Genomic DNA, 26,983 nt, shown 5'->3' on the forward strand with positions numbered 1-26,983 from the left:
GAAGCTGGGACAGACCCTCCCTGCTCCCCGCTCGCCCCCCGGCACTGCGTGCCCCTCGCCCGCCAGCCCTCCACCCGGGCCCAGCCTGGCTGTGCTCAGCTCTCGCTCCTAGGCCATAATACTCCATGTCCCTTGGGCCTCACAGGTCCTTCTTTCTGCCTTTGAACAAGTGTCGGTGTTTCAGGGGGACCCAGCTGCCCCAGCACTCAGCGCCCCCTTCCCCAGCAGCCCTGGAGGAGGGCCCCGTTAGCCACGCGAGCTGCCTTGGCCTTTTGGTGGCCCCGGAAGTGGGACGTGGGTCTCGGGCCTGGGCTATACCTCGCGCAGCCCTTTGCAGCCGTCCCCCGCGGCTGTGGCCGTGTGTCGGGCCCACCTCGGCAGGGCCCTCCCTCCCCCAGCACTGCTCACGCGTGGCTTTGTGTGGCAGCTCCTGGAAGTGGGGATGTCCTGGGTTCGGCCCCTTGGCTGGGGCCCAGCGGGTACGGAGGCCTGTCCTGTTAGGACCCCCAGACCGTCGGCACCACGCAGGGCGGAGGCCCTGCTTCTACCCCAGCCCCAGGCTGCTGGAGCCCAGGCTCGCGGCTGGCGTGCGTGCTCGGGACCTGGCCTGCGGCTCCTGATGAGGCTCACCAGGGCTTCCTGGCTGGACCTCCAGGAGCAGCTCGTGGGTCTCGGCGCCAGGCTCTCCTCCAAACTGGGAGCTCAGGTTGGAGCCCGGCAGGCGTGAGGCCCGCCCTTCCCGGTCATTTGCCGTCACCAGAAGAGCAGTACATTGTTGAACAAAGACCCGAAGAAACGCTTTTCCCCACCGAAGGTGCTGCTGCTCTCAGCGTGAAGCAGGCCGTGCCCGGCCGCACGCCTGGGACATGGGAAGGTGCCCACACGAGAACCAGCCCCGCCGGCCTGCGGGCAGCAGCGGCTGTGCTCTGGGCCTCCTGGCTCGGGAGGGGTCGATTGCGCTCCGGGTCCTCAGAACAAGGTGGTTTACCCATCCCTGGCCTCTGAAACCGGCACTGTTGACCTCTGACACGACGGGACCCCCTGCACTCTGGCCCCGTTCCTCCAGCTGCCCGTCTCTGTGGTCCTGCCCTGGACCCCGTCATTATCGAGCACTCAGCCTCTGATCAGGGTCCCAGGCCCCTTGGAGCCACCCCGTTCCTCCAGCTCACCCGAGTGCCCCCATCACCGGGCCCCCCCCACCCCCAGTTGGCAGGCACTCAGCTCCTTGCCTGCTTCTCTTGGGGCATCCTCTCCTGCCTGGGTCACCTGCCTTTCACACCTGCTCCTGGCTCCTCAGCTGCCCCCCGCCCCCAGGCCCCTGTGTCCTGACTCCCAGAGGAAGCAGACGAGCTGGCCTCCCTCGCTGACCCGAGTCTCCATACATGTGTTCACTGCTGCCCCCTCGCCCCGTCTGCGCCTGGATCCTCCTTCCCCGGGCACGGGCCCATCGGTTCAGGTCCTGACCTGAGTGGGATCAGATGTGCAGGAAACTGGGGGGAAACGGCTGTGAGGGACAAAGGGGAATGGGCCAGGGGGTGGGGAGAGCACGAGACCCCACACGGGGTGCCTGCCCCCGGGAGAGCTAGGGGTGGGGGCGGAGTGGCAGGAGGGGCCCCCTCGGCACACTGCATGCTGGGAGTAGCTGCAGGCAGCGCGGCCTCGGCACCACTGCCTCGTGCATCCAGAGGGCAGTGTCTCCAGCAAGACTTCTTCTCAGCCGCTCGGCCACCCCACACTGGTGCCCAAGCCCCCTCCCCGTCACTCCCGCCAGCTCACACGTCTGTGCTGCTCACGTCTTTGTCCTGGACCCACACCCCACTCCCACCCATTTCTCTGCACCCCTCATCTTGGTGAGACGCCTTGGGAGCTCCCGAGGCCACCCCTGGCCTCGTCAGCCGCGTGGTAACCTCTGCTCTCCTGCCTGACTCTGTGAATCTGGCTCCTCGTGGTGCCCCCTGGACGTGGGCTCACGGGGTTTGCCCTGCTGTGTCTGCCTTCCTGCTCTTAGTGTAACATCTCCAAGGCTCGTCCATGTTGGGAGAGCTATTTTTAAAACAATACTATCATGAACATCTTTAATCCATTTGGAACTTATTTTGGTACAAGGTTTGAGGTTGGAACCTGTGGGGGTTTTTTGGTTTGTTTTTTAATTATTTTATTAATTAATTTATTTATTTATTTATTTATTTTTGGCCGTGTTGGGTCTTTGTTGTTGCGTGCGGGCTTTCTCTAGTTGCGGTGAGCGGGGGCTACTCTTCGTTACGGTGCGCGGGCTTCTCATTGCGGTGGCTTCTCTTGTTGCGGAGCACGGGCTCTAGGCACGCAGGCTTCAGCAGTTGTGGCGCGTAGGCTCAGTAGTTGTGGCTTGCGGGCTCTAGAGCACAGGCTCAGTAGTTGTGGCGCACGGGCTTAGTTGCTCCGAGGCATGCGGGATCTTCCCGGACCAGGGCTCGAACCCGTGTCCCCTGCATCGGCAGGCGGATTCTTAACCACTGCGCCACCAGGAAGCCCCCGGGACCTGTGTGTTTTATACAGATGATTCACCACCCGTGTATCTCAGCCATTTAGTGATTAGCTTTTCTTGCCGACCTGAAGGCTCCTTATTACACACTAGGTTTGTTTTTACACGAGTCTGTGTGTTTTCTGAATGTGGTTCTAGGCTTGTACTGCTCTCTCTGTCCTCGTGACGGTGCCGCTGGGCTTTAGTTATTCTGCTCTCAGTGGGGAGGGGGCGTCACCCCTCCCCGTCCTGCTTTCCCGGGAGCGTGTGGCTTCTCGCACACCTGCCTGTGCACCTGCATCTCCGTCCTGCAGCTGCATGAAATTTGGCAGCGACTGTTCTCAATCTCCTCTCTCACGGCTTAGCACAGACTTCTAGAGGAGGACTTGGGGGTCAGAGGATATGGGCTCTTTTAAGGCTCCGGATAAATCTCCCCGCGGGGCCTTTGGGAGTCACACGCGCTCAGGCCTCACCCCCGCCATCTGCGGGTCTTTGCCCGACAGTCTGAAGAGACCTGACAAGCCGACACCTTTGCTGTTTCATTTTAAGATGCCTTCTTCTGAACTAGGAGGTGTCTTGTTCTGTCCCAGGGCTCCAAGCGGATCCTGCGGTCCCACGAGATCGTGCTGCCCCCCAGTGGACAAGTGGAGACTGACCTGGCGCTGACGTTCTCCCTGCAGGTGGGCCTCCAGGGGGACCCCCCACCCTCACCCTTCCCGCAGCCCCTGTGGCCACAGAGGTCCCCTCTCCCACAGGGCTCACTCTCCAAGGTTAGAAATGTGCTTGCTTATTAGGTCGAGTCTCTCATCGCATTCCCATGAGGAAGAGAACGTAGTGAGGCCAAAACTCAGATGATCGGTTTAGGTCGCCTCATTCCTGTGTTTAGAAAAGATGGGGGAGCGGGGGCTGAGGGAAGCCACTCAAAAAAACAACATTGTTTAAAAAAAGAAAAGGAAGAATGGGGAGGAACCTATGGAAACTCGGTGTTGCAAGTTCAAACCCCTCGGGAGTATTATTTTGGGGTGTGCTGGCGGTGAATGTGGGCTGTTTAGACCGGGACCCCCCCACCGTGTGAAACAGAGGGCCCCCCGGGTGGGGAATGGGGGGTGGGGGGTGTGAGTAGGTCAGCCCTCCCCCGCCCCCCAGGCTCCTCATCCCTCCGCTTCTCTTTGCATAATTAAGATCTGCATTATTTAAATTCAGTGGATGTAGTTCTGGCTGAATACACTTGCTGTATTTAGTATCAGTGCTTTTCCGATACATTAAGCTTCTCCATTCTCCCTGTAAGTGTAGAAGACGGGGCCGTGCTTTAGCGAGTCTGTGAGAACCCTGGCAGTCCGCCTCTGCCCTCCCCCAAGACCACCTCACCCGGCCGTGCCTGGCTCTGCCGGAGCCCAGACCCACAGCAGCTTTTGGGTTTTTTTATTATTTTTATTTTTTGGCCATGCCCCAAGGCATGTGGGATCTTAGTTCCCCGGCCAAACCCACACCCCCTGCAGTGGAAGGCGGGGGTCTTAACCACTGGACCACTGGAGAATTCCCCGGGAGTCAGGTTTACTGAGTATAATTTCCAAAATGTACAGTTCACTGTTTTTAAGTTTACGGCTTCGTGGTGCACAGGTATGTAACCACCACCGCAGTCAAGGTGGAGGGCAGCCCCATCGTGCCCCAGCTTTTAAAGGAGGTTTTTATTTGTGAACCTTGAGGAAACGTGCACGTCTGCTGTGTGCACACGAGCTCTGCAGTGTGTAAAGGCCCTGCGGTCCCACGAGCAGGCGAGGCGGCCTGGACCGGGAGTGCTGGGTGGGCACGGCCCCCTGGACCGCCAGGCGGAAGCACCGCTGAGCAGTTACCGCGTGTCCACAGATGCGCGGGCCCCTCCCGAGGGCCTGGCCATGTGGCACACATCTGCCGCCAGGGGCTGTTCCTGGTGACCGAGGCCCTTGATGACCAGCAGGGAGGGAGCCCTGGGGCTTGGGTGCGTGAGACCTCGTGGGTGTCGGTGGGCGTGGCTGCCGTCATCGCTGTGACACCCCGTCCTTCTCCCACAGTACCCCCACTTCTTGAAAAGAGAAGGCAACAAGCTTCAGATCATGTTGCAGCGAAGAAAGCGGTACAAGAACCGGACGATCCTGGGCTATAAAACGCTGGCGGCTGGCTCCATCAACATGGCCGAGGTGAGGGAGGCTGGGTGGCGGCCAGACCTCCCTCCTGTGCCCCCCCGGGCGGGCATCCCTCCAGGCGCCCTTGCCCCACGCTGTCCCCCTGGACGTCCTGCCCAGCGGGACGGGGGCTCCCTGGGGTGGGTGGACACGTGCTCGGGTGGGTCAGAGGGGCTGCCGGCTCACCTTTTTAACTTGGCTTTTTCACTGATGGTGATAGGCGATGTTACTTTTCCCAAAATTCTTATTTTCTTACTTGACTAAGAAGTTGGCCCCCCCAACCAAGCCCCCCCAAATTAAAAAAGAATCTGGTCCATAAAACCCCAGCATCTAGATGTGATCAAATGACCCAAAAAGCAGCTTCTAAAACGCAGAGGCACGCATTCGCTGGGTTGTCATGACGAGACCCCATCAAGGTGAATGGCTTGGGTGTCTGGGACCAGCGCGGGGCTCAGGCCGGCGCCGGGCAGGGGGACGCGGGGGGGCTCTGCCGCTCTCCCCAGTTTATTTGATTCTCTCATGATCAGAACGGCCGCAAGACTTCATCATCCTAGTGGGCCAAACCTGGTGCATGTCAGCTCCGCAGCACCAGAGCCCTGGCTTGCACTGGGGGCCCGGTCCTCCTTGGTCCCCCAGGGACACGGGTTCCTGGGGTTGAGTCCGGAGGGTCGGTGGCTGTGTCTGGACTGGCCCCTGCGTGGCTTCACACGCTGCTCGCTGCCGCCGACCCTCCTCCGTGATGGCCTCCAGCCCTCAGGGGCTGGGCCTGGCTGACCTCCCAGCCTGGCCCCGTGTGCTCCCTCCCAGCCCGTCCACCCTGCTCCCGTGTCTCCTCTCGTGGCCCGTCCGCCGGCCCCCTGTCCTCGTGTCCTCCTGCACCGCCCCCGGCCACCGTGCTTGCCCTGCTGAGTGCATCCCCTGTTGTCACCACCAGAGGAAAGCCCACCCGACCCCCAGCGCATGCCCCCCGCGGGGTGAGGCTGGTGACGTGTGCCCCGCCCACAGGTGATGCAGCACCCCTCCGAGGGCGGCCAGGCGCTGAGCCTTTGCAGCAACATCAAGGAGGCCGCGGTCAAGGTGGCCGAGATCTGGATCTTCTCCCTGTCCAGCCAGCCCATCGACCACGAGGACAGCAGCATGCAGGCCGGCCCCAAGGCCAAGTCCACCGGTGAGTGCAGCTGCCGGCAGCGTTTTCGTCACGGATGCCGCCTCCTGGCCACTGGCCCGTGGGTTTGAGAGGCTGGGGAGGGGATGTGAGGGTCTGCAGCTACTCTCTGGGCTGTGGGCGTGTCAGCCCTGCCTTCACACTGGGACACGGTCAGGAAGCAGGTCACGGGGTCGACCGTGGTGCCTTCCAGGGTCTGGCACGGTCGTGGTGTGGGCTGTCACCTCCGTCGCAGTTGGGGTCACGTCTCCCCTGAGGCGAGGGTGGGCCACCGTGGGGACCTAGTCGAGCAGGAGATCCAGTTTGAACCCCGTGACGGGCAGAAGGGCTGGGGGCCACGGTGGGGGGGTGGAGGCACGTGGGGGCTACAAAGCGCGGCCCCTCCCCCCTCGACTGTCCGCCTGCCGCGTGCGGGGCCATGTCCCGTGGCTCCGCTGCGCGCCGGGGGCGGGGGGCTGTCACTGGGGCGCCGGCCGGAACGTCGCGGTGCCCCCCCCCCGTCTGCTCCCCCCGCAGATAACTACTCCGAGGAGGAGGACGAGAGCTTCTCCTCCGAGCAGGAGGCCAGCGACGACGCCGCGCAGGGGCAGGTAACGCGGGGCGCCCGGCTCCTGCCAAGACCCCCAGCAGCTGCGCAGCCCCCCGTGGACGGGCCCAGGCCCCTCCAGAGCCGCTGTTGCCAGGGTAGCAGGGGGCACAGGGGGCTGGGAGCCTGGTCCCCGTCCCCGGGCTGGAGGGTGTCAGCAGATGCTCTGGGACGCCCAGGGGACTAGTCCCCTCCCCAGGCCGCCCGGGGAGGCCCCCCATCCACGTGGGTAGGCCCCGGGCCAGGCGCAGAGCAGGCAGGGGCGGGGTCCCACAGGTACTGAGGGCAGCCTGGCCCCAGGTGCCACGTGTCTCTGCAGGATTTGGACGAGGATGACTTCGACGTGGGGAAGCCCAAGAAGCAACGGCGATCGATAGTAAGAACGACGTCCATGACCAGGGTCGGTGGAAACTGGTTTTACTAACACTGGGGAAGGGCAGGGGGTGGGGGCCGGGTGGAGCCCTCGGGAGGGGCGGGTCAGGACGTGAGGCGGCCTGCCCTGGGATCGCATGGGCACACGTGCTGTCCCCTGAGCCCAACCCTGTGGCTTCTTCAGAGGCCCAGTCTCTTCCCCAAATACAGCGTGAAGGTGGGGAGACCCCATGCCACGGCCTTGCCCTGGGAGGGGGGCTGTGGCCTACAGCCCAGAGGACAGCGGGCAAGGCCACTCTCCGAGCAGAGCCGAGGGCCGGCCCCCTGCCGCTTGGCCCAGACACGCCCAGTGTGAGGCCAGCCCCCCCCACCATCTCTGCCCATCATGGAACGTCCACCGCTGGTGCCAGAGCCCCTGGGCGAGCGCACAGTGCCAAGCTACTCTGCCCTGTGGCCCCAGGCCAGGCCGGCTCGAAGGGAGACCCGGGAGGCCCCGGTGCTGATGGCCCAGCCCAGCCCCAGAGACCACTTCCCCCCCGGCCATGCTGGGAGACCGTGGGCTGGTCCCCGTATACCGGGTGTGGAGGCCCGCACGCTGCTGTGACAGTACCTGTTTGAGCCTCAGGTCCAGGACCCGATGCCCAACTTCTGTGAAGGGGGCGTGGGCCTCCTTTTGGGTGGCCTCGGTCGGAGGCCAGTGGCCAGGGCAGCACCAGGAGCAGATGGGCTCAGGCTCCGGCGCGCCCTGACCGCGCCCTAGGTCCCGAGGAGGGAGGGCGGGGGCCTCACTGGCACAGAGGCTTCTGGAACAACCATGGACACACCCTCCCTGCGGCTCCCCGTCGCCGGCTCTGAGGGTGGCAGCTCCTCTCTGGGTCCATTTCTAAGTCTGTCCACAGCTGTGGTTTCAGATGCTTGTGAAAACGCTTACTGTTGTTAAAGTGCCAGCAGCCGTGTCCAAGTTCACAGGTGTTGCCGCGTGTCTGAGCTGCGCCCCCCGCCTGCTGAGGCCGCCCTCGCGGTGCAGCCCTGTGCCGGCCCCACCGTGTCCTCCGGGAAGCGGCTCCAAGGGTTCTGATGCCGTCCTGCTTGTCTTGCAGCAACAGAACTTCAAGCAGAAAGTCGTGGCCCTGCTGCGGAGATTTAAAGTTTCCGATGAGGTGCGTGAGCAGCCCCTCCCCCCGTGGCAGCCCCGCGTCCCGGTGCGGGGAGGGCTCTGGAGGCCAGTTCCGGCCAGGCCCCGCCCTGCTGCTCCCTCTCCCCGTGGCCCTCTGCACGCCACTGTCTTCTCCGGGAGCGAGGGTGATGGTGGCGCCTGCCCCCGGGGACACTTGAGGGGCAGGCAGAGGCCCCAGGCGATGCCTGCTGCATTTCTTGACAGCTTGCTGAACGGACCTGGAGGAGAGCGGTACATTGTCTTTGCGGGGTGTGACCATGGGTTTTTGTGTTTTGTGTTTTTTTATAAATCAACTTTATTTTTTTAGGGCAGTTTTAGGTTCACAGCAAAACTGAGTACAGAGTTTCCACGTGCCCTGTCACCCCACACACTGCCTCCCCATGATCAACATACTATGTGTTTTAAAATTTCTTCTTTTAGCTTTTTTCTAGTCTCCAAACGATGACTTTGCGTAACTGTGGTAACCAGAAAAAAAAAAAAAATCTTTTTTATTTTTTTTTTTAATGTGATCAGAGGAAAATTAGTCCCCAGGTTCTGGACCCACCCAGGAGAGGTGGCATTTAAGTATCGAAGCCCCAAGACATCGTCATCACACGTGTCATGATGGCCTGTAAAGCGAGCTGTGTGCTTCCCAGAAGCCGCGGCTATGCGTCCACGCGCGGTGGTGGGGCATCCTCTTGCAGCAGCTCTTAGCAGGTGCAGCTGCTTGAAATGGGCCCGGCTCAGCCACGGTCCTTCCCACACTGACCCACAGCGTCAACATGATTCCTGTCAAATCGCCAGCTGCCTTTTTGCAGAAACCAACAGCTAGTCCTGAAACTTACGTGGAAATGCAAGGGACCCAGAATCAACAAAACAATCGTGAAAAAGCACAAAGTTGGAGAACTCACCTGTCCATTTTCAAAACTTACCAAAAGCTACTGTCATCAGACTGTGATGGGTCAATGAAGTAAGGTTAAGAGTCCAGAAATAAATCCTTCTATTTATGATCAGTTGATTTTCGACAAGACGCTAAGACCATTCAGTGGGGAGAAAAATAGCCTTTTCAGCGAATAGTGCTGGAACAATTGGATATCTGCGTGCAAAAGAATGAAGTTGGACCCTTACCTCATGCCACAGCATACAAAAATTAACTCAAAATGGGTCAAAGATCTAAATGTATGAGCTAAAACTATAGACCTCTTAGAAGAAAACATAGGTGTATTTGTGATCTCGGGTCAGGCAATGGTTTTTTAGATAATGACACCAAAAGCATGGCAAACGAAGAAAAAATAGGTAAGTTGGACTACATCAAAATTTAAACCTGCTGTGCTTACAACAATACCATCAAGAAAATGAAACAACAGCCCACAGAATGGGAAAAAATTTTTTGCAAATCATATATCTGGGGCTTCCCTGGTGGTGCAGTGGTTCAGAATCCCCCTGCTAATGCAGGGGACATGGGTTCGAGCCCTGGTCCGGGAAGATCCCACATGCCGTGGAGCAACTAAGCCTGTGCGCCACAACTACTGAGCCTGCGCTCTAGAGCCCTCGAACCACAGCTACTGAGCCCACGTGCCACAACTACTGAAGCCCACGCGCCTAGAGCCTGTGCTCCGCAACAAGAGAAGCCACCACAATGAGAAACCCATGCACCACAACGAAGAGTAGCCCCCGCTCGCCGCAACTAGAGAAAGCCCGCACACAGCAACGAAGACCCAACGCAGCCAAAAATAGATAAAATAAAATTTTAAAAAATCATATATCTGATAAGAGACTTGTATCCAGAGTACATAAAGAACACTTACATCTCAAAAACAGAACAATGCAGTTAAAAAATTAATTGTCCACTTTAAAAATTGGGCAAAGGATCTTCTGACTGGATAGTCCTCCAAAGAAGAAATACAGACAGCCAGTCAGCCCGTGAAGAGGTGCTTGGCGTCTCTCGTCTTTGGGGAACAAGATCAGAACCACAGACTCCTCTTCATACCCACCAGGGCGGCCGTCACCAGGAACACGGAAGATAAGTGTCGACAAGGGTGTGTAACAGTGGGAACGTGACACGTGCTGGAGGGAACGGAAGCGGTGCAGCCACTTTGGAGAACAGGCCAGCGGTGCCTCGGAAGGCCCGCCAGGCACCCAGCAGTCCCACTGCTGCGTCTTTCCCTACGAGAGATGGAAACACGTCCACACACAGACTGATAAGCGTCACAGGAGCTTCACCTGTGGTGCAGACGCCGGGACCATCGCCCTGTCCTCCACTGGCTGTTGGTCAGACATGCTGTGACCCCCCGTGGGTGGCCCACTACCAAGAAGGAGCAGGCTGTGGGCACACACACTTACACACACACACACACACACACACGTCACGCTGAGTGAGGGGAGGCTGCACGCGGAGCAGTTCCATTCACGTGCCGTCCTGGGAAAGGCCCAGTGCACGGGGGCTGGGTGGGGGGACCGCCGGGGGCAGGGGGCGCCTGGGGAGGGAAGCCTTTTACATCCTGATCGCGGTGGTGCCACACCACAGCACACGCCGTCATAGCGCCGCTTGGTGCTCTAAAGGGTGCGTTGGGGTGTTAAAGCTTCCGAGGCTGGGGAGAAGAGCCCTGCCCAGCGCCCGGGTGACCGGAGGTCCCCAGGGACTGGCTGGTGGCGCAGGCTGGAGGAAGGGTGCTGGGCGGCCTGCGCCCTCCTCCCGTCTGTCCCGCAGACGCCCCTTCCCACCGGGCCGGCCTCACACCTCTGATCGCACGTAGGTCCTGGACTCGGAGCAGGACCCTGCAGAGCACGTCCCCGAGGTGGAGGAGGACCTGGACCTTCTGTACGACACGCTGGACATGGAGAACCCCAGCGACAGCGGCCCCGACATGGAGGACGACGACAGCGTCCTCAGCACCCCCAAGCCAAAGCTCAGGTGGGCACAGCCGCTGGCCGGCGTAGGCCACCACGCCAGGGCACAGTGGACACGGCCGTCTGCTTTCAAAGCCGGAGGCTGGGAGGAAGTCCATCTGGGGGGGTCGTCGGGGCCAGAGGGAAAGGTGGTTTGTGGGAAAGCAAGCCCTCGGGGGTGCAGGCTCTGGGGAGGGGAGGGCAGGAGCCGCGGACCCCAACGGTGCCCCAGGTCTGCGGTGCTTCCAGAGGTGAGAAGTGGCGAAGTGACAGGGTCCAGTTTGCAGCTGGGAAAGGTCTCTCTGGGATCTGCTGGGAGCAGCTCGGGTCCTCCCTGCAGGAGGCCGTGGTGTTGGGGCAGGAGGGGGGCGGGCCTGGAAGTTGCGTGGAAGGCAGGGGCCCTGGGCGTGGGGCGGGTGGGATGTGGGCTGGGGAGGGGGTGCTGGCTGGGCATCACAGGAGGGGACCGGCGAGCGCGGGGCCACAGGGCTCTGTCCGATGGGGAGGTGAGGGGCGTGCTGGGGCCGCCCCCCAGGGGCACGGGTGCGGCGTGGCTGGTGCTGGAAGGGAGCCTGGGGGACAGGTGATGCGGGCGCTGACGGCCGGCCCGGTGGGGAGAGCGCACGGGTCTGAGTCCGCGTCAGGAGCCGGTGGGGGTGGAGGGGGTCCAAGTCAGAGGTGGGAAGGTCTGTGGACCGGTCGGTTGGTGTTTAAACTTAAAACAAGCATAAGTCAGACACAGGGAAGCACACACGAGAAAGGGGTGGCCACGTTGTCACCCGCCCTCCGGCTCCCGCCGCAGCCTCGCAGACCCGCCTCCCGGTGCAGGGTCCCCAGCTGCTGACCGGCGCCCTTTGACCCAAGCGCCCAGGTTTCCTCCTCTGGGAGGCTGGAGACTGTGGGCCCAAGTCAGGGTGTCAGCCACGGGCCTCCTGGGGGCTCAGCCAGGCGGCTGCAGGACGGGGCTTCTGCCTCCCTTCTACCTGCTGCCCCCGCCACCTTTAAGGCTAGCACGGTGGTCATGTCCCTCAGTATTAGCCCCCTGATCCCTCTCTGCCTTCAGCTGGAGAAGATCTCTGCTTTTATCAGCCGCTGTGGTTACCTCGGCCGCCCGGCTGACCCGGGCCGTCCCCGCCTGTAGCTCCCTCCATAATGTTAGCTGTGCCTGTAGGGCGAGCCCTGGCCAGCCAGCGTCCCAGTCCTGGGGCTGAGGCGTGGCGTCTCAGGCCTGACCCTCCAGCCACGCACTGTGGTCCTGCCCCACGTGGCTTCGTCACCAGACACTGCGTGAGTCCCGCCCCTCGTTTTAGCTTGACCTCAGCTCCTGCAAGCTGGCTGTGGGTTCCCCACCAGACAGGCCTCCAGCCCGGGTGTCGGGTGCAGCTGTCAACGTGTGCCGCCGGCCACCCCGCCAGGGCCAAGGCCGAGAGCCGATGGGGTTTCGGGGCACAGGTCTGCTCAGCTGCTCTCAGGCCCTCGGTGTCCTCGCCTGTGCCGTGGTCCTCGAGGGTGGGGGCCCTGCTCCGCGTCCGACCCCGCCAGGCGCCGTGGCTGCGCCTTCAGCTTGGGGAGGCATTGGAGAATAACGCACTCTCCGTCCGCGCCGCCCAGGCCGTACTTCGAAGGCCTGTCCCACTCCAGCTCGCAGACAGAGATCGGGAGCATCCACAGTGCCCGCAGCCAGAAGGAGCCTCCGAGTCCGGTGAGCGGCCCAGAACCAGGCAGCCCCGTGCTCCCACTGCGGTCCTCGGGTGGGGGTGGGGCGCGACCTGTTCCTTCCTGTCTGTCTGAGTCGCTCGAGGCGTCTTGCACATCGGTGCTGGACCAACCCAAGGCCAAGCGCGCTCCTGGCTTTTGGTGTGGCCCGAGTCCCCCTGCCAGGTTCCAGGTGACTGTCGTGGGGTGACCCTGAACCCACAGTCCAGGAAATCCTGGCCAGTCTCCCCAGGCTGCCTCCAAGCCCAGAACCCCCTGCCCAGAGGTGAGCCAGCCTCGGCGCCATGGTCGGACACAGCCTGATTCCCTCCCGTCTCGTCCACACAGGCCGACGTGCCCGAGAAGACGCGGGCCCTCGGAGGGAAGCAGCCAAGTGACAGCATCTCCGATTCCGTGGCCCATGTAAGCAGGCGGGGCCACGTTCACGGGTGCCAGGATAGAGCCCACTTACGTGCTGCCTTTAGGGGTCTGATCCCTGACCGGCAGGTCCACCTGCTTCCGCCACCCAGAACCTGTGCACAGAACCACGAGGGCGCCCCTGAACTCACCCCCACCCCAGGGAGGGGGCCCGGTTTCACCCCATGCCAGGGGAACGGTCAGGGCCCCTGGATTCACCCCACCCCAGGAGGACGGTCAGGGTCCCCCAGATTCACCCCACCCCTGGGGGACGGTCAGGGCCCCCCGGATTCACCCCACCCCAGGGGGACGGTTAGGGCCCTCCAGATTCACCCCCGCCCCAGGGGGACGGTCAGGGCCCCTGGATTCACCCCACCCCTGGGGAACGGTCAGGGCCCCCCGGATTCATACCACCCCAGGGGGATGGTCAGGGCCCTCCAGATTCACCCCTGCCCCAGGGGGACGGTCAGGGCCCCTGGATTCACCCCACCCCTGGGGAACGGTCAGGGCCCCTGGATTCACCCCACCTCAGGGGGACGGTCAGGGCCCCCCTGGATTCACCACCGCCCCAGGATGTGGTTAGGGCTCCCTGGATTCACCCCCACCCCAAGGGGGTGGTCAGGGACCCCCGGATCACCACACCCCAGGGGCATGGTCAAGGCCCGCCCTGGATTCACCGCAGCTCTGGGGGGCAGCAGGCGTCCCCGCACTTCCCTGTCAGGCATGGCCCGTGAACACCACAGCTGGTTCCTGCTGCCCTTGTGAGGGTTCTTAGGGAAGGTCCCGAGGAGGTTTGGGGAGGGTTGGTGCTGGTCTCCCGGTGGCAGCCAGGACTGGGAGCCCTGTGGTTGGAGGGTGAAGTCAGCTCGCTTCCCAGGGCAGCATGTGGCCGTGTCCACACGCAGGGAGCCACCAGACCAAGAGGTGCCTAAGCAGTCTCACCCAAAACAAGGCCCCTCTGGCACAGGAGTGCACGGCCGAGAGGAGGCCCTGGAGGGGCGTGTGTTCCTGACCAGCGCCATTCTCTGCCCATCAGAGCCCACCCGCCCCGGGGGAGCAGCCAGCCCAGCCTGAGGACAGCCCGGAGGTGGAGACCTCTGCCCTGGACATGTTCACCGAGAAGCTGCCACCCAGCGGGCGGATCACCAAGACAGAGTCTCTGGTCATTCCCTCCACCAGGTGACTGGCCGCCCGGGGAAGCCATCAGCCCGGCGATGCCTGTGTGGGCCAGTGTGGGAGGGACCGTCTGACCGGATGAGCGTCACCCGGGAAGCGCTCAGGTCTCCAGGCCCGTCCCGGGAGGTCCACGTTGGACCCCCACTCCCCATCTGCACCTAACTAGCCGCCTGCAGGCCTGACTGGGGCGAGGTGTGGCTGCCTGCTCCAAGGGCAGGGGAGGTCCCGCTGTCCTTGACTCACGTTGTCCTGGACCAGGGACTGTACAAGTGCAGCAGGGCTTGTGCTAGGTGCCGCTGGGCGCCGGAGCACGTAGGGTGTGCCCTGCTGAGCCCACGTGCGCTGCGTCGGGAGAGCTGGACCCAGCGCCTGTGTGGACGGGCACAGCAGCCCTCACGGAGTGTGAGGGGTCCAGCACGGGACGTCTGCGGGGCGGGGGGCAACTGGGCCGGGGTCCCGAGGCCCCTGCCTCCCAGAGTGGGTCATGTGATGGGGTGAGCGCAGCGTCGAAAGCTGGGGTCTGAGTTGCAGTGACCTCGGGTGGCTTCCTGGTGGTGGACGAGCCTTCTGGGTCCCTCACGTGCCCTCTTCCCCTCCCCCACCTCGGTCAGGTCCTTGCCCCAGCTCTGCTGCTCTTGGGCACTTGGGCACCCACCCTCGCCCTCTGAGCTGTCGTGCGTGGTCACCTCCCACCTCCCCCCACCCCCCGCCGGCCGCACTTGGCCACATGCCCACCACTGCGTCAGGGCCTCGGATCCCACCCCACAGCTCGCCGCGCCCCTAGAGGGCCACAGAGCTGGCGTGGGCCTCCCCCCCGCCCTCTCCCAGGGCTGCGGTCCCGTGCAGCCGACACTCAACACGCTGCATCAGGCCTTACGCCCCGATTTTCAAGTGTGGGACCCCACGGATCAGCCCTCACTGCCCACTGCCTGCCCGCCACCCCACGCAAGTCTACTCACAGAAACGAGAAACAAAACCCAGCATTAATACGGCATTTGGTGTTGAAACCCCCAGCCTAGATTTTCACCCAACGGCAGCCCCTGCCCCGGCGTGAGACCCAGCGGGACAGGCACCTCGAGCACCAGGGTGCCCTGTCTTGTTTCTGTGACAGGAATTTTCCAGAAGTGGTGGGTCTGGGTGCTGGCACTGACCTGGCGGGGGCGCGCCGAGGCCGGTGTCAGGACGGGGAGGCGCTCCAGGATGCCGGGCACCGGGCTGCACCAGGCTGTGTCCAGGGCGTGGGAGGTCTCGGTCCCCGCAGGTGCCCCTCGGGCCCTCGGGGGCTGGGGGGCTCTGTGTGGCCTCCGGCCCTGCTGCCCGGCAGCGCGCACCACCATCCTCAGCTGCCTCTGCTGCTGGGTGGCCCTCGCCTGGGGCAGCGCGTGCCTGCGGGCTGCCCCAGCCGCTCCCTTCCCCCGCAGGTCCGAGGGGAAGCAGGCCGGCCGCCGGGGCCGGAGCACGTCGCTGAAGGAGCGGCAGCCGGCGCGTCCGCAGAATGAGCGGGCCAACAGCCTGGACAACGAGCGCTGCCCGGACACTCGGAGCCCGCTGCAGGTGGGTGCGCCGCCCAGCGCGGGGACCCCGGCCCCCCCACCCCCGGCTGGCCCAGGGCGGGCCCAGCTCCGAGGCGACGGCGCCTGTCCTGCACCTGGAGGGCTTTTCGGGACAGCCCCCTGCCGCTGCTCCTGCCGCCCCGCTGCCCGTGGGCTGCAGTGGCCCTGCAGCGCCTTCAGCCCGTGTGTCTGAGCGCAGAGGGGGCTGAGTGCTCCCAGGTGGCTGCTGGAGAGGGAGTGGGCTGAGCAGGTGAGGGGGCGGCGGGCGCAGCTCCCCTCACGCTGGGTTCTGCGGGCTCTGTGTCTTCAGATCCCCAGGAAGACTGTGTATGACCAGTTAAACCACATCCTCATCTCCGATGACCAGCTCCCCGAAAACATCATTCTTGTCAACACCTCGGACTGGCAGGGGCAGGTGGGGAGGGGCGGCGCAGCCTCCCCGCAGAGGGGAGGGGGAGGGGCGGCGCATCCTTCCGCAGGGGGGAGGGGGGAGGGGAGGGGCGGCGCATCCTTCCGCGGGGGGGGGAGGGGCGGCGCATCCTTCCGCAGAGGGGACGGGGAGGGGGGAGGGGCGGCGCATCCTCCCCGCAGGGGGGACGGGGGAGGGGCGGCGCAGCCCCTCTGCAGGGTGGAGCGTCCAGGGGCTGGGCGTCCTCCCCGCAGGATGGAGTGGCGGGGGTGTCTGGCCAGCCTGGCCTGTTCGAGGACCCTGACCGAGGCGCGCTCACAGGCCAGGCTGGTGGTGGGTGGCTCGGAGGCTCACCCTCCCCCGCCTCCCAGTTCCTCTCAGACGTCCTGCAGCGGCACACGCTCCCCGTGGTGTGCACGTGCTCTGCTGCCGACGTCCAGGCGGCCTTCAGCACCATCGTCTCTCGGATACAGAGATAGTGAGTCCCACACCCTCCGTGGCTGCCGCGGGGCACGGCCGGCCGGGAGTCCGTGGGGATCTCTGCACCCCAGCGTTTCGCGTGGCTCCGTCCTGCCGACCCGCAGTCTTGCCAGAGCGGGGTGGAGAGCAGCGGCCCAGGCGGGAGCTTCCTCAGCGCTGGGGGAACCCCGGGCGGGTCTGGGGGGCCTGGGTTCCGGTGGCTCCATCAGCGTGGGCCGCGGGAGAGGCCGGGTGGAGGGGAGCAGGGGCGCCCCGGGGCCTCCCTCGCGGCGCGGCCGGCTCCCTGAGGCGCCTGTTCCCTCTCGTCCTGCCTGCGGGGCCGCAGCTGCAACTGCAATTCCCAGCCCCCGACCCCCGTGAAGATCGCCGTGGCGGGGGCGCAGCATTACCTCAGCGCCATTCTGCGGCTCTTCGTGGAGCAGCTGTCCCACAAGACCCCCGACTGGCTGGGCTACATGCGCTTCCTCGTCATCCCGCTGGGTGAGGGGCGCTCTTGGTTCCGCAGGAGCCACGCGGGTGCCCGGCAGCGGTGTCCGCCCTCCGAGCGCCCGCAGGCCCCGCAGCTTGGGCGACTCGATGCCGGCTGGGATTTGTTGTCAAAATGCCAAGCAGGGGTTGGTTATTAACCTCTTAAAGTTATCAAAATCCTCTGCAAGTCAAAACCAAAATCCCATTTTTTGGCTTACACAATATGTTGCAAACAAATCTGTCTCCTGGAAAGGGCTGAGGTCTAGAGGAGACCCCTCCCCGCAGCGCGAGAGGCCGTCTGGTCTGCAGGACACACCTTGGTCCGGCCGAGTGATCTGTGTGCCAAGGAGGCCGAGAAGCCGCTTCCTTGGGGACCGGGGGCTGGGGGCCGAGGTCATCGGGGCGGCGCGGAACTGCGCGCGGGGTCCGCACGCCCTGACGCTCTCCCCTCGCTCGCAGGCTCCCACCCGGTGGCCAGATACCTGGGCTCTGTGGACTACAGGTACAACAACTTCTTCCAGGACCTGACCTGGAGAGACCTGTTCAGCAAGCTGGAGGCCCAGAGCGCCGGTGAGGCCGCGCCCCTTGCGCCCCCGCCCTCGAGCCCACGCTGCCACGCCCCTCACGCGCGTCCCCACGTCGCCACGCCCCCCCAGCCCTGGCGCCCACCCCACCAAGCCTCCGTGAGAACCTGAGTCACTCGCTGTCCCCTGAGACGCGACCTGTGTGCCTGCCTTTTTCTTAGGCCCGTGGGGGGCCTGAGCGCCTGGGAGGGAGTTGGGGTCAGCGGGCAGGGCCAGTGGAGCCTCGGCCAGGATGCTTCCCTTTGCCCACCGTGAGCCGCAGAGGTCCTTGGTGACCGGGCCCCCGGGGAGGGCTCTTCAGGACTTGGACAGGCCTCGCTGCCCTCCCCAGGACCCCGTGAGGGTGGCGGCCAGAGGAGCCGCTCAGCCGCCCCCAGCATGGCCGCCTGGATTCGGGGTGCTGGCGTGCAGCACCCCGCGAACCCCTTCTGGTCTCCTCGTGCAGTGCAGGACACGCCGGACATTGTGTCGAGGATCACGCAGTACATCTCGGGGGCCAACTGCGCCCACCAGCTGCCCATCGCGGAGGCCATGCTGACCTACAAGCAGAAGAGGTACCTCGTGGGGCCTGGGCGGGCGTGGGGCGGCGGCAGCGACCCGCCGTCCCTCTGTGGTCTCGGCGGGCAGCCCGCAGTTCTCGCTGTCCCAGCTCCTTGGCTTGCTCGTTGGGCTCTGCGGGAGGGAAGCCGGGCTGGGATCAGGGGGAGCCTGTGAGCCATCCAAGCAGCCCCCAGTTCTCCTCGACCACCGCACCCTTTCCCGACGCGAATCGGAGTTAGAATGAGCTGGTCGCTTTTTCTTTCTCTTTGTATGTGTTTGAACTTCCGGTAATAAAAGTTACAGGAATAGTGGTCCTGGTGCTTGGCCCCCAGCAGCGACCTGCTTTCTCCAGCCTGGGCACACGCTCCTCCAACAGCGGGGCTTCCTGGCAGGGAGACCCGTTTCTCACCCCGCCCAGTGCAGGACGGTGGTCAGGGGCCGTGCCCAGGACGGGGTGGGGCTGGGCGCACAGGTTGGGGGATCGAGCGGCCCCTTAGCCAGCCCCCGGACAGAGGCGCCCCGGGTGGGGAAGGGCAGGAATAGGCAGACCACGGCCGGGCTGATGAAGTACAGCTCCCCCACTCCCGCTGGGGGACGGTGCACGGCTTCCAAGGCGGAGGTAGAATCGAGCCAAAGCCTCTGCAGGCGCCCAGCGCACAGCCTAGTGCAAGGTTCCCGGCTCTTCCTCTGCGAGGGGCACGGGGACCACTGTGCTGGTGCCGTACCTGGGGTGCCTCGCCGCACCTGAGCACCTAATAACGTCATGTTTTTCTCTTTGGTGGCTTTCTGAAAAGGAGAAAGAACTTTCATTTTGACTTTACCCTCAGGTACCGCTGTCCCTGGGGCCGCGCCCCCTTCCACCCGCTGGCTGGTCTTTAGGGCTGTTTAGCAGTGTCAGCAGGTGGGGTGCGTCCTCAGGTTTCCATCCCCCATTGTCCGCTTCCCCGCCAGGAGTCAGGAGGGGAGGCCTCCGTCAGGTAGGCCCCGGTGCTCTGCCAGCTGCCCTAGCCAGGCCTGCACTCTCGGGCCCCCACCCAGCTGCAGTGACAAAAGCCTGCTGCCTGCAAGTCGCTGGGTGGGCTCTTTGTTTCAGTCCTGAGTTTGGGTTTAAGAAGTGGCCGATTGGACTTCTCCCTGAGTTGCTCCATCTCTGAAGCCTGGCGGCGCTACCTCTTAAATTAGCAGCAGGGGCTGGTTTCACCCCGAGAGCTGCCGGGTGCTGGCACCACTCCGACTGCGGGCTTTGCTCCCAGCACATGGTGCCAGCAGCTGCGGGAGGCTGGCGTTCCTGCTGACCCTCCACGTGGGGACGCTGAGGAGAGGGGATGGGGAGCTCGCTCCGGGTGATGGCAGTGCTCAGTGGCCAGCTCCAAGCCCCCGCCACCCCGCACCCGGGCGGCAGAGAGCAGCTCCGGGCCGAGTTTACCTGGATGGGACCGCTGCACACGGGCGAAGTGCTTTTCTCCCCTGAGGCGGCTCCACCCTCGGTTTGGCTGTCCGTTGGGAGCTGAGCTCCGGATGCTCCCAGAGTTGCCCTTTCACACAAGGCCCCTGCCTGCCTGGCGTCCTGCACTGGGTCCCTCAGGGCGCTTCTCTGCCGTGGGTCTCAGGTTATTTGCTCTCCTGGGAAAGCCCCCCAGGGAGGGTCCTTGGGTCCCAAGTGGCCTCTCTCCTGGGCCCTGGGGCAGACCAGGAGGAGGGGATCTAAGCTTGTTCGACTGTCCTGCTAAACAAGCCTCAGGGGCTAGAGAAAGACCAGCCGTGGTGTGCCTTGCTGATCCCTCAGGCTGTCCTGTGGGCCTGCACCGGCTTCCCTCCCCTCCCCACCCCACCCCACCCCACCTTAGCCGAGGCGCCAGGAGTCCGCGGCGTGCTTCGCTGCCTGGGCCACAGCTTCTCGACTGTGCTGCGGTTGGCGCTCGTGAGCCTCGGGCCGGGGCTTAGGAGACCCCGAGCCTCCTCCATGCCTCATGCCCCCGCCTCCGCGTTACAGTGGTGACACCAGCACGGGGGGTCGGGTGGGGGCTCCAGATGCCCTGGGTTGAGCCCTGTGAAGGCAGCGTGCCATCCACGCTTGGAGCCCGGGGCTGGAAGGGTAGCAGGTCGGCCTTTGCCTGCTGTGACAGAGAACAGGCTGCTGTCCACCTGGAGGGGTCAGGAGACCCAGGAGAGGGTGGGCAGCGGGCATGGCCCTTCCGGTCCCTCTCCAGCCCAGGCCCCGTGAGGGCACCTGCAGGGCGGAGCCTATCTGCTCAGCGCCAGCTCCTGGCCTGGGGTCAGACCCACCATTGGTCCCCCCGGGCAACCGCTAGGGGGCTGCCCAGCGCCTCCACGCCGGCCTCGTGTGGGCTGCGCCCCCTCAGCTTCCAAGCCCCCCCCACCCCGTGTCAAGTAGAGGCACGCTACACCTCCCCCTATGTGCGGGTCTCGGGAGCCACGCCCAGGGGCCCTGCCGCAGAGCCACGGCTCAAGCCCTAGGAGTTCTGTCCGCTGCCCCCGCCAAGAACCCATGTGCCCCTCCGCATCCAGGGTCCAGGTTGAGGGGTCTCAGTGGAAGCTGGTGTCACCCCCGTCTCGCCGGGCACGTGCCGCGTGCTGGATGTGGTCTGCATGGCCCAGGGGCACGGCTTGGCTTTGGTGTTTGTGGCGTGCAGTCTCCCGAGTCCCATCTCTTGAGGCCCCCACTTGCCTGCCTTCCTGCGTGCCAATCCTGGGGCGGAGGGGCGGGGGGGGGGCAGTGGCTCGCTGAGGGTGGGAGCCCTGAGGGCCCGAGACTCCCGTGCGCTGGGCCAGGAACCCCACCCGGCTTCCTGCTTCTTGCCACCCTGCATGCAGAAGGAGGTCTGGGCGCAGGATTTGGGTTGTTTCATTGCTTGAAATGAAAAAAGAGAAGTTTTTTCTTCCAACTGTACTCTCCTTGCAACGGGGAGAGAGACTGGTCATCTGGTTATTTTCAATTGGATGGACTGAACCTGAAGGGTCTTTCACCCAAAGATGTTTGCTGTCTCTTTTGCGAAGGTGGGGTGGGTGGTGCTGGGGCAGAGGTCGTGGATGCCCGCTTCCCGGGGGCGCCCGGGGGCGGGGGGGCGGCTCCTGCTGGTGGGTGCCGTGGCGCTGGGTGTGGGGCGGCACCTCCTGCCAGGACCAGCCTGACAGCGCTTTGTGCTGGCCCCTGGGCCACGGTCACTTGGCCAGCTGGTGGCCACACTTCACGGGGAGCGCCAGCCAGGTGCAGGCCTCCGCCCCCCGCAGGGGCAGGGAGGCGAGGGCCTCTTGAAGGCTCTGGCGACGTGGGGCTCCTGGTCCCGGGAATTGGTGCCCAGGGAGGCCCCCCAACAGCTTGCCTGGAGCAGAGGCTTCTCCCTGAGTGACACCCCTGGGCCACTGCCTTGCGTGGCACGCACGTGTGGACTTACCCGCAGAGGAGCCGATCTTTGACGACAGGCTCTGGTTTAGGGAGATGAGACAAGTGGAACTGGGAGGTCAGCTCAGAGAGCAGGCCCGCGGCTGGGTGGACGCCGCCAGCCGAGGAAGCGGGGAGGGGGCGCCTATCTTCCCTGAAGCTGGGGCAGGGACAGAAGGCCCAGGACCGGCCCCGCCCTGGGGACCTACACGGAGGGGGCCAAGAAAGCGGCGCTCTCCTAGCCGCTGGTGGAGCCTCAGTCCTGCGGGAGAGCCCCTCGGACCACAGGCCAGGCTAAGGCAGGCACCAGCCGGGGGCAGCCTGCTGCCAGCTGAGCCCCAGCAGCGGCCCTGGCTGGGGAAGAGGGGGAGGAAGAGACAGGGGTTTGCACCCCCTTGGCTCCTGCCAACGCCCACACCCAGGGCCCTTGGACACTGGATGCCTTTGCCACCGATGGGCCGTGGCCAGCCGTTCCGGCGAGGCTGAGGTTCTGCCAGAAGTCCTGCAGAGCCCGTGGGCACAGTACAGCAGCACAGCCCACAGAGCCTTGGTCTCGCCCTCGGGCTACCCTTGGGGCATCGTTCTGTTGGAACGTGACATGTGCGCCCCATCACCGAGGCCAAAGTCCTGGAAATAGGCCCGCCCCACAGTGGGCACCAACTTTACCCAGACCATGTGGGAGAAAACCTCCCTAGCCTGGCTTGGGACAGTCACCCCCAGTCACTGGTGGAGGCCCAGACTGTTCCTGGGGCATCCTGGGGGCACAGAAAGCCGGCCTGTCTTGGGGCTCAGTGAGTGGGGCCAGCAGGAAGACCTTTGGGCTGGGCTGGGCTGGCTGCTCCGCGCCCCAGGCCCCCAGGATAGAGTGGCAGATTCCTGGGCGAGGCTGCACTCTCCACCCTTCCCCTCTGGGCTGTCCCGTGGGCCTCTGGACCTCTGTGCAGAGATGCGTTTGCCCTTCCTCTATGTCAGAAGGGTTTGCGGGTCCGAGGTCCAGGCCAGGCGTCCTGCGGGAGGGTGGGAGCGAGGCAGTGGGTGGGGCAGGGCCACGCCGAAAGGGCCTGTCCCTCGGGGAGAGCGCTAACTGTCTGTTTCCCTCGTCTTAGCCCCGACGAAGAGTCCTCTCAGAAGTTCATTCCCTTCGTAGGGGTGAGTACTGCTCGGGCAGGCAGCGCCTTGCCCAAAGCTTTCCTGCCGCTTGGCTGGCTCCACCTGCTGCTGGGAGGCCGTTTATCTGCCAAGAGGTCTTTTATAATCAGTCTGTTCTTTTTTTTTTTTTTTTTTTAAATTCATTTATTTATTTATGGCTGTGTTGGGTCTTCATTTCTGTGCGAGGGCTTTCTCTAGTTGCAGCAAGCGGGGGCCACTCTTCATCGCGGTGCGCGGGCCTCTCACTATCGTGGCCTCTCTTGTTGCGGAGCACAGGCTCCAGAGGCGCAGGCTCAGTAATCGTGGCTCACGGACCCAGTTGCTCTGCGGCATGTGGGATCTTCCCAGACCAGGGCTCGAACCCGTGTCCCCTGCATTGGCAGGCAGATTCTCAACCACTGCGCCACCAGGGAAGCCCAATCAGTCTGTTCTTGCATTAACTTGATATGTTCCAGAACCTTCCTCACCAGTTTGAGCTGAGGACTTGCCTTATACATTTCTCCCACCCTAAAGCTCTCTGTTTTTTCTTGTTGAGTGGGGGGGTGAGCCCAGGCGTATCGCTGCCCCGGCTCTGCTGCGGCCTGACATGTGGAAGCAGGCAGCCCACCTGGGGGTGAGGGTCCAGTTCTCAGCACCGTCCTGGGTGTCCGGGGCCAGTGTGAGGCTCGGCTCTTCAGGGGGTACCGAGGGTCGGCGGGCCTCAGGACAGGCCCCGCCTGGGGTGGGGGCAGAGGGTTGCCTCTGTCCTTTGGGAGCCGCAGGGCAGGCTTGCTCGGCTGGGATCATCCCTGTAAGCCAGGAGGTTTGCTTTTTCCCACTGCCAAGGAGTAAGGGCTACTCCTCGCCAGCCAGGCCGCGCGTCCACAGCCTGTGGTCCCGCCGTGGTCTCCAGCCCGGCGTCTGCTGTGAGAGCCGTACGGCCGCCTGGCAGGCAGCAGGGCCGCTAGGCCGTGGTTCAGTCTGCTCAGGCGTCAGGTGGCTGCTGGCTGTACTTGGAGGGTGGTGGTCCGGAGCAGCCTGTCCTGAGGAAGCTGCTGCAGTGACAGGAGGGCCTGTCCCGCTGGCTGCACTTGAGATGCCACCGTGTGACCGAGGCAGGAGCCGTTGTCATGATTTCTTTCACGTGACACAGCTCCCGCCCTGGTCGGGGTGGGGCCGGGCCCCCCCACCCTGGCAGCCCACACGGGTTTGGTGCAGGCCCCAGGGCTGCCTTTGTGCCCCGCTGGGCAGGGCTGCCTCGCTCCAGCACCTGACCCGCTGACGTCTGCGCCCGCCAGTCTCACGGGCACGCAGTTTGCTGAGTCCAGGGAGTGGGACCTGAGAGGTTCGCCCGTGGAGGGAGGGCGCCAGTCCTGCCGGAGGCCACATGTGTCCTGAATGCTGGCCACAGGTCAGGGCCAGGCCAGGGGCCGGCTGGCAGCCCTCGTCCCGGGAGTGCAGGATGGCCACAGAGCTTGCTTTAATTCAAGGGCGTCTCCCAAACACGCCCCCGGCACAGGGCGGTCCCTCAGCAGGTCCCACCCAGGCGGTGGCTCCCTGGAGCTTAGCTCTGCCCCACAGACCGAGGGGCTGGGACCTGGCTCGGCCCCAGGAGCTCCTGGGGGATGGGGGACATGGAGGACGGGTGGTAGGAAAACAGGTCCCTGCCCGGGTGTGGAGTCCCAGCACCACCCCTGCGCCACTGCCAGCAGCGTCCTGTTGCCTTCTAGGTGGTGAAGGTTGGAATAGTGGAGCCGTCTTCGGCCACGTCAGGTAATTCCATCATCCCTGAACGGGGGGCTGGGACGCAGGAGGGCCGGGGCAGCCTCAGCACCAACACGCACCTTGCTGCCGGGCTTCTGTTCCCCATGGATGGGCCACCCCTGACCCTGAGCGGGGGGGTTGGGGGGTCTCCCGCTTCCCACACACACCTCCACCCAGCCCACAGCTGCCCTCCCTGCCATGTCTGGGTCCAGAGGGCCTGGGGCTGCTTGGGGCAGAGCAGCGGGGGAGCTCAGCGCTGCCCCCCCGACTCCTTCCCAAGGTGACTCAGATGACGCGGCCCCCTCGGGCTCCAGCGCACTCTCGTCCACCCCGCCGTCCACATCTCCCGCGGCCAAGGAGGCCTCACCCACCCCGCCCTCCTCCCCGTCGGTGAGCGGGGGCCTGTCCTCCCCCAGGTAAATGCAGCCATGTGGGCGGACGCTGCCCACCAGCTCACGCCGTCCGTCCCCCCAGCGCAGCAGGGGCTGTGCTGAGAACACTGGCGGTTCCTCGTGGTCCCTGGCCGGACCCGGGGGTGCCAGGAAGCAGAGGGTCAGGGCGGAAGGTGGGCTCAGCGGCCCCGCAGGGGCCGTGGTGATGTCCACCCAGGCTCATCAGACAAGTGAGTTGGGGCGCTGGACTGCTCAGTCCTGGCCTGGTTTCTCCCCACCTCGCCCCACCCCCTGCATTCCTAGGGACGGGAGCTACAGAGTATAAATACGGGGTGCTCTGCGCACAGAGGGGGGGATTTTGGAAACTCAGATGTGAGTAGAAGGCGTGGCGACAGTGGGTGGGGGGTCCGCAGCCCCTCTCGGCTGCCCTCGGGGCTCTCATGAGCAGAACTCACCCAGGCAGGACTGCCCCAGGGTCGGGGAGGACTTGGGCCCTGAGGCCGCACCTCCAAGGGGGCGGTTGGCCTGGGCCCTCCAGACAAAGCGGCAGCGTGGGCGGGCGGCAGGTCTGGACACTCCTGGGTGACCCCAGCATCGTGACTACGCTGGAGCCACGGGCGCAGACGGGGCTGCCCCAGGAGACCGGGACGGCCCGCCAGCGGGCTCTGGGCCCCGAGCTCCCCTCCGTCCTCAGCCACTGCCGGCGGCCCCCTGACGTCCCGGCGGGCGCCTCCTTGCCTGTGCCAGCCGCAGGGGTGCTGCCGTCACCCGCTGAGGACGGAGGGGTGATCCTCCCTCGTCTTTCACAGCCAGGGCGTCGGCGCCGAGCTGATGGGGCTGCAGGTGGATTACTGGACGGCAGCCCAGCCCGCAGACAGGAAGAGAGATGCGGAGAGGAAGGACCCGCCCACCACCAAAAACACACTCAAGTGCACCTTCCGGTCTCTCCAGGTCAGCAGGCTGCCCAGCAGCGGCGAGGCTGCGGCCACGCCCACCATGTCCATGACCGTGGTCACCAAGGAGAAGAACAAGAAGGGTGAGGTGGGGGGGCGGGCTGGCTGTCGGGACAATCGAAGGGGCCGCCGGGCAGGCCCCGAGGGCACCACAGGCCTGGGGGCCGCTTCTGACCAGAGCCCCGGGCAAAGGCCTCCCGGTGGGCGGGCGGTGGCAGGCAGGGTCCGTGTGGAAGGGGGTCCAGATGAGCAGGGTCCAAGGGCCGAGGTGCGCCCACAGCCCCTGCTAGCCCCCCACCCCTGAGGGACAGCGGGAGGACAGCACAGCCCCTTTTCCTCCTAGTGATGTTCTTGCCCAAGAAAACCAAGGACAAGGATGTAGAGTCCAAAAGCCAGTGCATTGAGGGTATCAGCCGGCTCATCTGCACCGCCAAGCACCAGCAGAACATGCTGCGGGGTGAGCGCTGCCTCCCTCCCTGCCTCCCTCCCCCTCCCTCCCTGCCTCCCTCCCTCTCCCTCCCTCCCCTCCCTCCCCCACTCTCCCTCTCCCTCCTCTCCCTCCCTCCCTCTCCCTCCTCTCCCTCCCTCCCTCCCTCTCCCTCCCTCCCCCTCCCTCCCCCCACTCTCCCTCTCCCTCCTCTCCCTCCCTCCCTCTCCCTCCTCTCCCTCCCTCTCCCTCTCCCTCCCTCTCCCTCCCTCTCCCTCCCTCTCCCTCCTTCTCTCCCTCCTCTACCTCCTCTCCCTCCCTCTCTCCCTCCCTCTCTCCCTCCCTCTCTCCCTCCCTCTCCCTCCCTCCCTCTCTCTCTCTCTCTCTCTCTCTCTCTCTCTCTCTCTGTCCCCCAGCGGGAGTGGGGGGGGCGGTAGGATATGGAAGTAAACCAGAGCCGAACTGGGTGGCTTTTCTAAGTTCACCTCAGGAAATGCTTTTGTTTGCTATGAAGTCATATTACGTAGTTTGAACTTTGAACACACGTGGATGAGGCTATTTGTGTGCGTGGAGTGGCTTTTCCAATTCTGAGAAGTAATTTCTCAGTCCTTTGTGCTTTACCTCAGACTCTCTATAGAAGATACTCTACAACTAACAGAATATGGAGCTCTCGAGATTTTCTTTTTTCACAAGCTCGAGTCTGACCACAGTGGCCAAGAACCACCCTGGCCTGCCTCTGTTGATTTTCTGCTTTAAGTGGAGAA

The 26,983-nt window shown here is 64.3% G+C and overlaps 1 protein-coding gene and 1 long non-coding RNA gene across 2 annotated transcripts in view; one reads left to right on the plus strand and one right to left on the minus strand.

Annotated features, from left to right (window-relative positions):
* The window catches only part of PACS2 (phosphofurin acidic cluster sorting protein 2), a 61,656-nt gene that overhangs the window by 33,656 nt on the left and 1,017 nt on the right, over positions 1 to 26,983 (plus strand). Inside the window, exons 3-23 of the mRNA XM_059915253.1 lie at positions 3,091 to 3,180; positions 4,552 to 4,677; positions 5,668 to 5,830; positions 6,344 to 6,417; positions 6,733 to 6,789; positions 7,886 to 7,945; positions 10,698 to 10,855; positions 12,442 to 12,532; positions 12,874 to 12,948; positions 13,979 to 14,121; positions 15,540 to 15,672; positions 15,982 to 16,086; positions 16,452 to 16,558; positions 16,886 to 17,040; positions 17,488 to 17,598; positions 18,058 to 18,166; positions 22,662 to 22,704; positions 24,414 to 24,456; positions 24,728 to 24,863; positions 25,649 to 25,875; positions 26,136 to 26,285. Of these exons, the coding sequence (XP_059771236.1) occupies positions 3,091 to 3,180; positions 4,552 to 4,677; positions 5,668 to 5,830; positions 6,344 to 6,417; positions 6,733 to 6,789; positions 7,886 to 7,945; positions 10,698 to 10,855; positions 12,442 to 12,532; positions 12,874 to 12,948; positions 13,979 to 14,121; positions 15,540 to 15,672; positions 15,982 to 16,086; positions 16,452 to 16,558; positions 16,886 to 17,040; positions 17,488 to 17,598; positions 18,058 to 18,166; positions 22,662 to 22,704; positions 24,414 to 24,456; positions 24,728 to 24,863; positions 25,649 to 25,875; positions 26,136 to 26,285 (2,356 nt within the window). The remainder of the gene's footprint in view (positions 1 to 3,090; positions 3,181 to 4,551; positions 4,678 to 5,667; positions 5,831 to 6,343; positions 6,418 to 6,732; positions 6,790 to 7,885; positions 7,946 to 10,697; positions 10,856 to 12,441; positions 12,533 to 12,873; positions 12,949 to 13,978; positions 14,122 to 15,539; positions 15,673 to 15,981; positions 16,087 to 16,451; positions 16,559 to 16,885; positions 17,041 to 17,487; positions 17,599 to 18,057; positions 18,167 to 22,661; positions 22,705 to 24,413; positions 24,457 to 24,727; positions 24,864 to 25,648; positions 25,876 to 26,135; positions 26,286 to 26,983) is intronic.
* Positions 8,276 to 10,112, minus strand: LOC132360045 (uncharacterized). Its single transcript, XR_009501045.1, has 3 exons — positions 9,936 to 10,112; positions 8,874 to 9,037; positions 8,276 to 8,781 (listed from the first exon to the last, which is right to left on the minus strand). It is a non-coding gene; the product is annotated as an uncharacterized LOC132360045 (long non-coding RNA).

Source organism: Balaenoptera ricei, chromosome 2 (genome assembly GCF_028023285.1).
Source record: "Balaenoptera ricei isolate mBalRic1 chromosome 2, mBalRic1.hap2, whole genome shotgun sequence".
Lineage (NCBI taxonomy): Eukaryota > Metazoa > Chordata > Mammalia > Artiodactyla > Balaenopteridae > Balaenoptera > Balaenoptera ricei.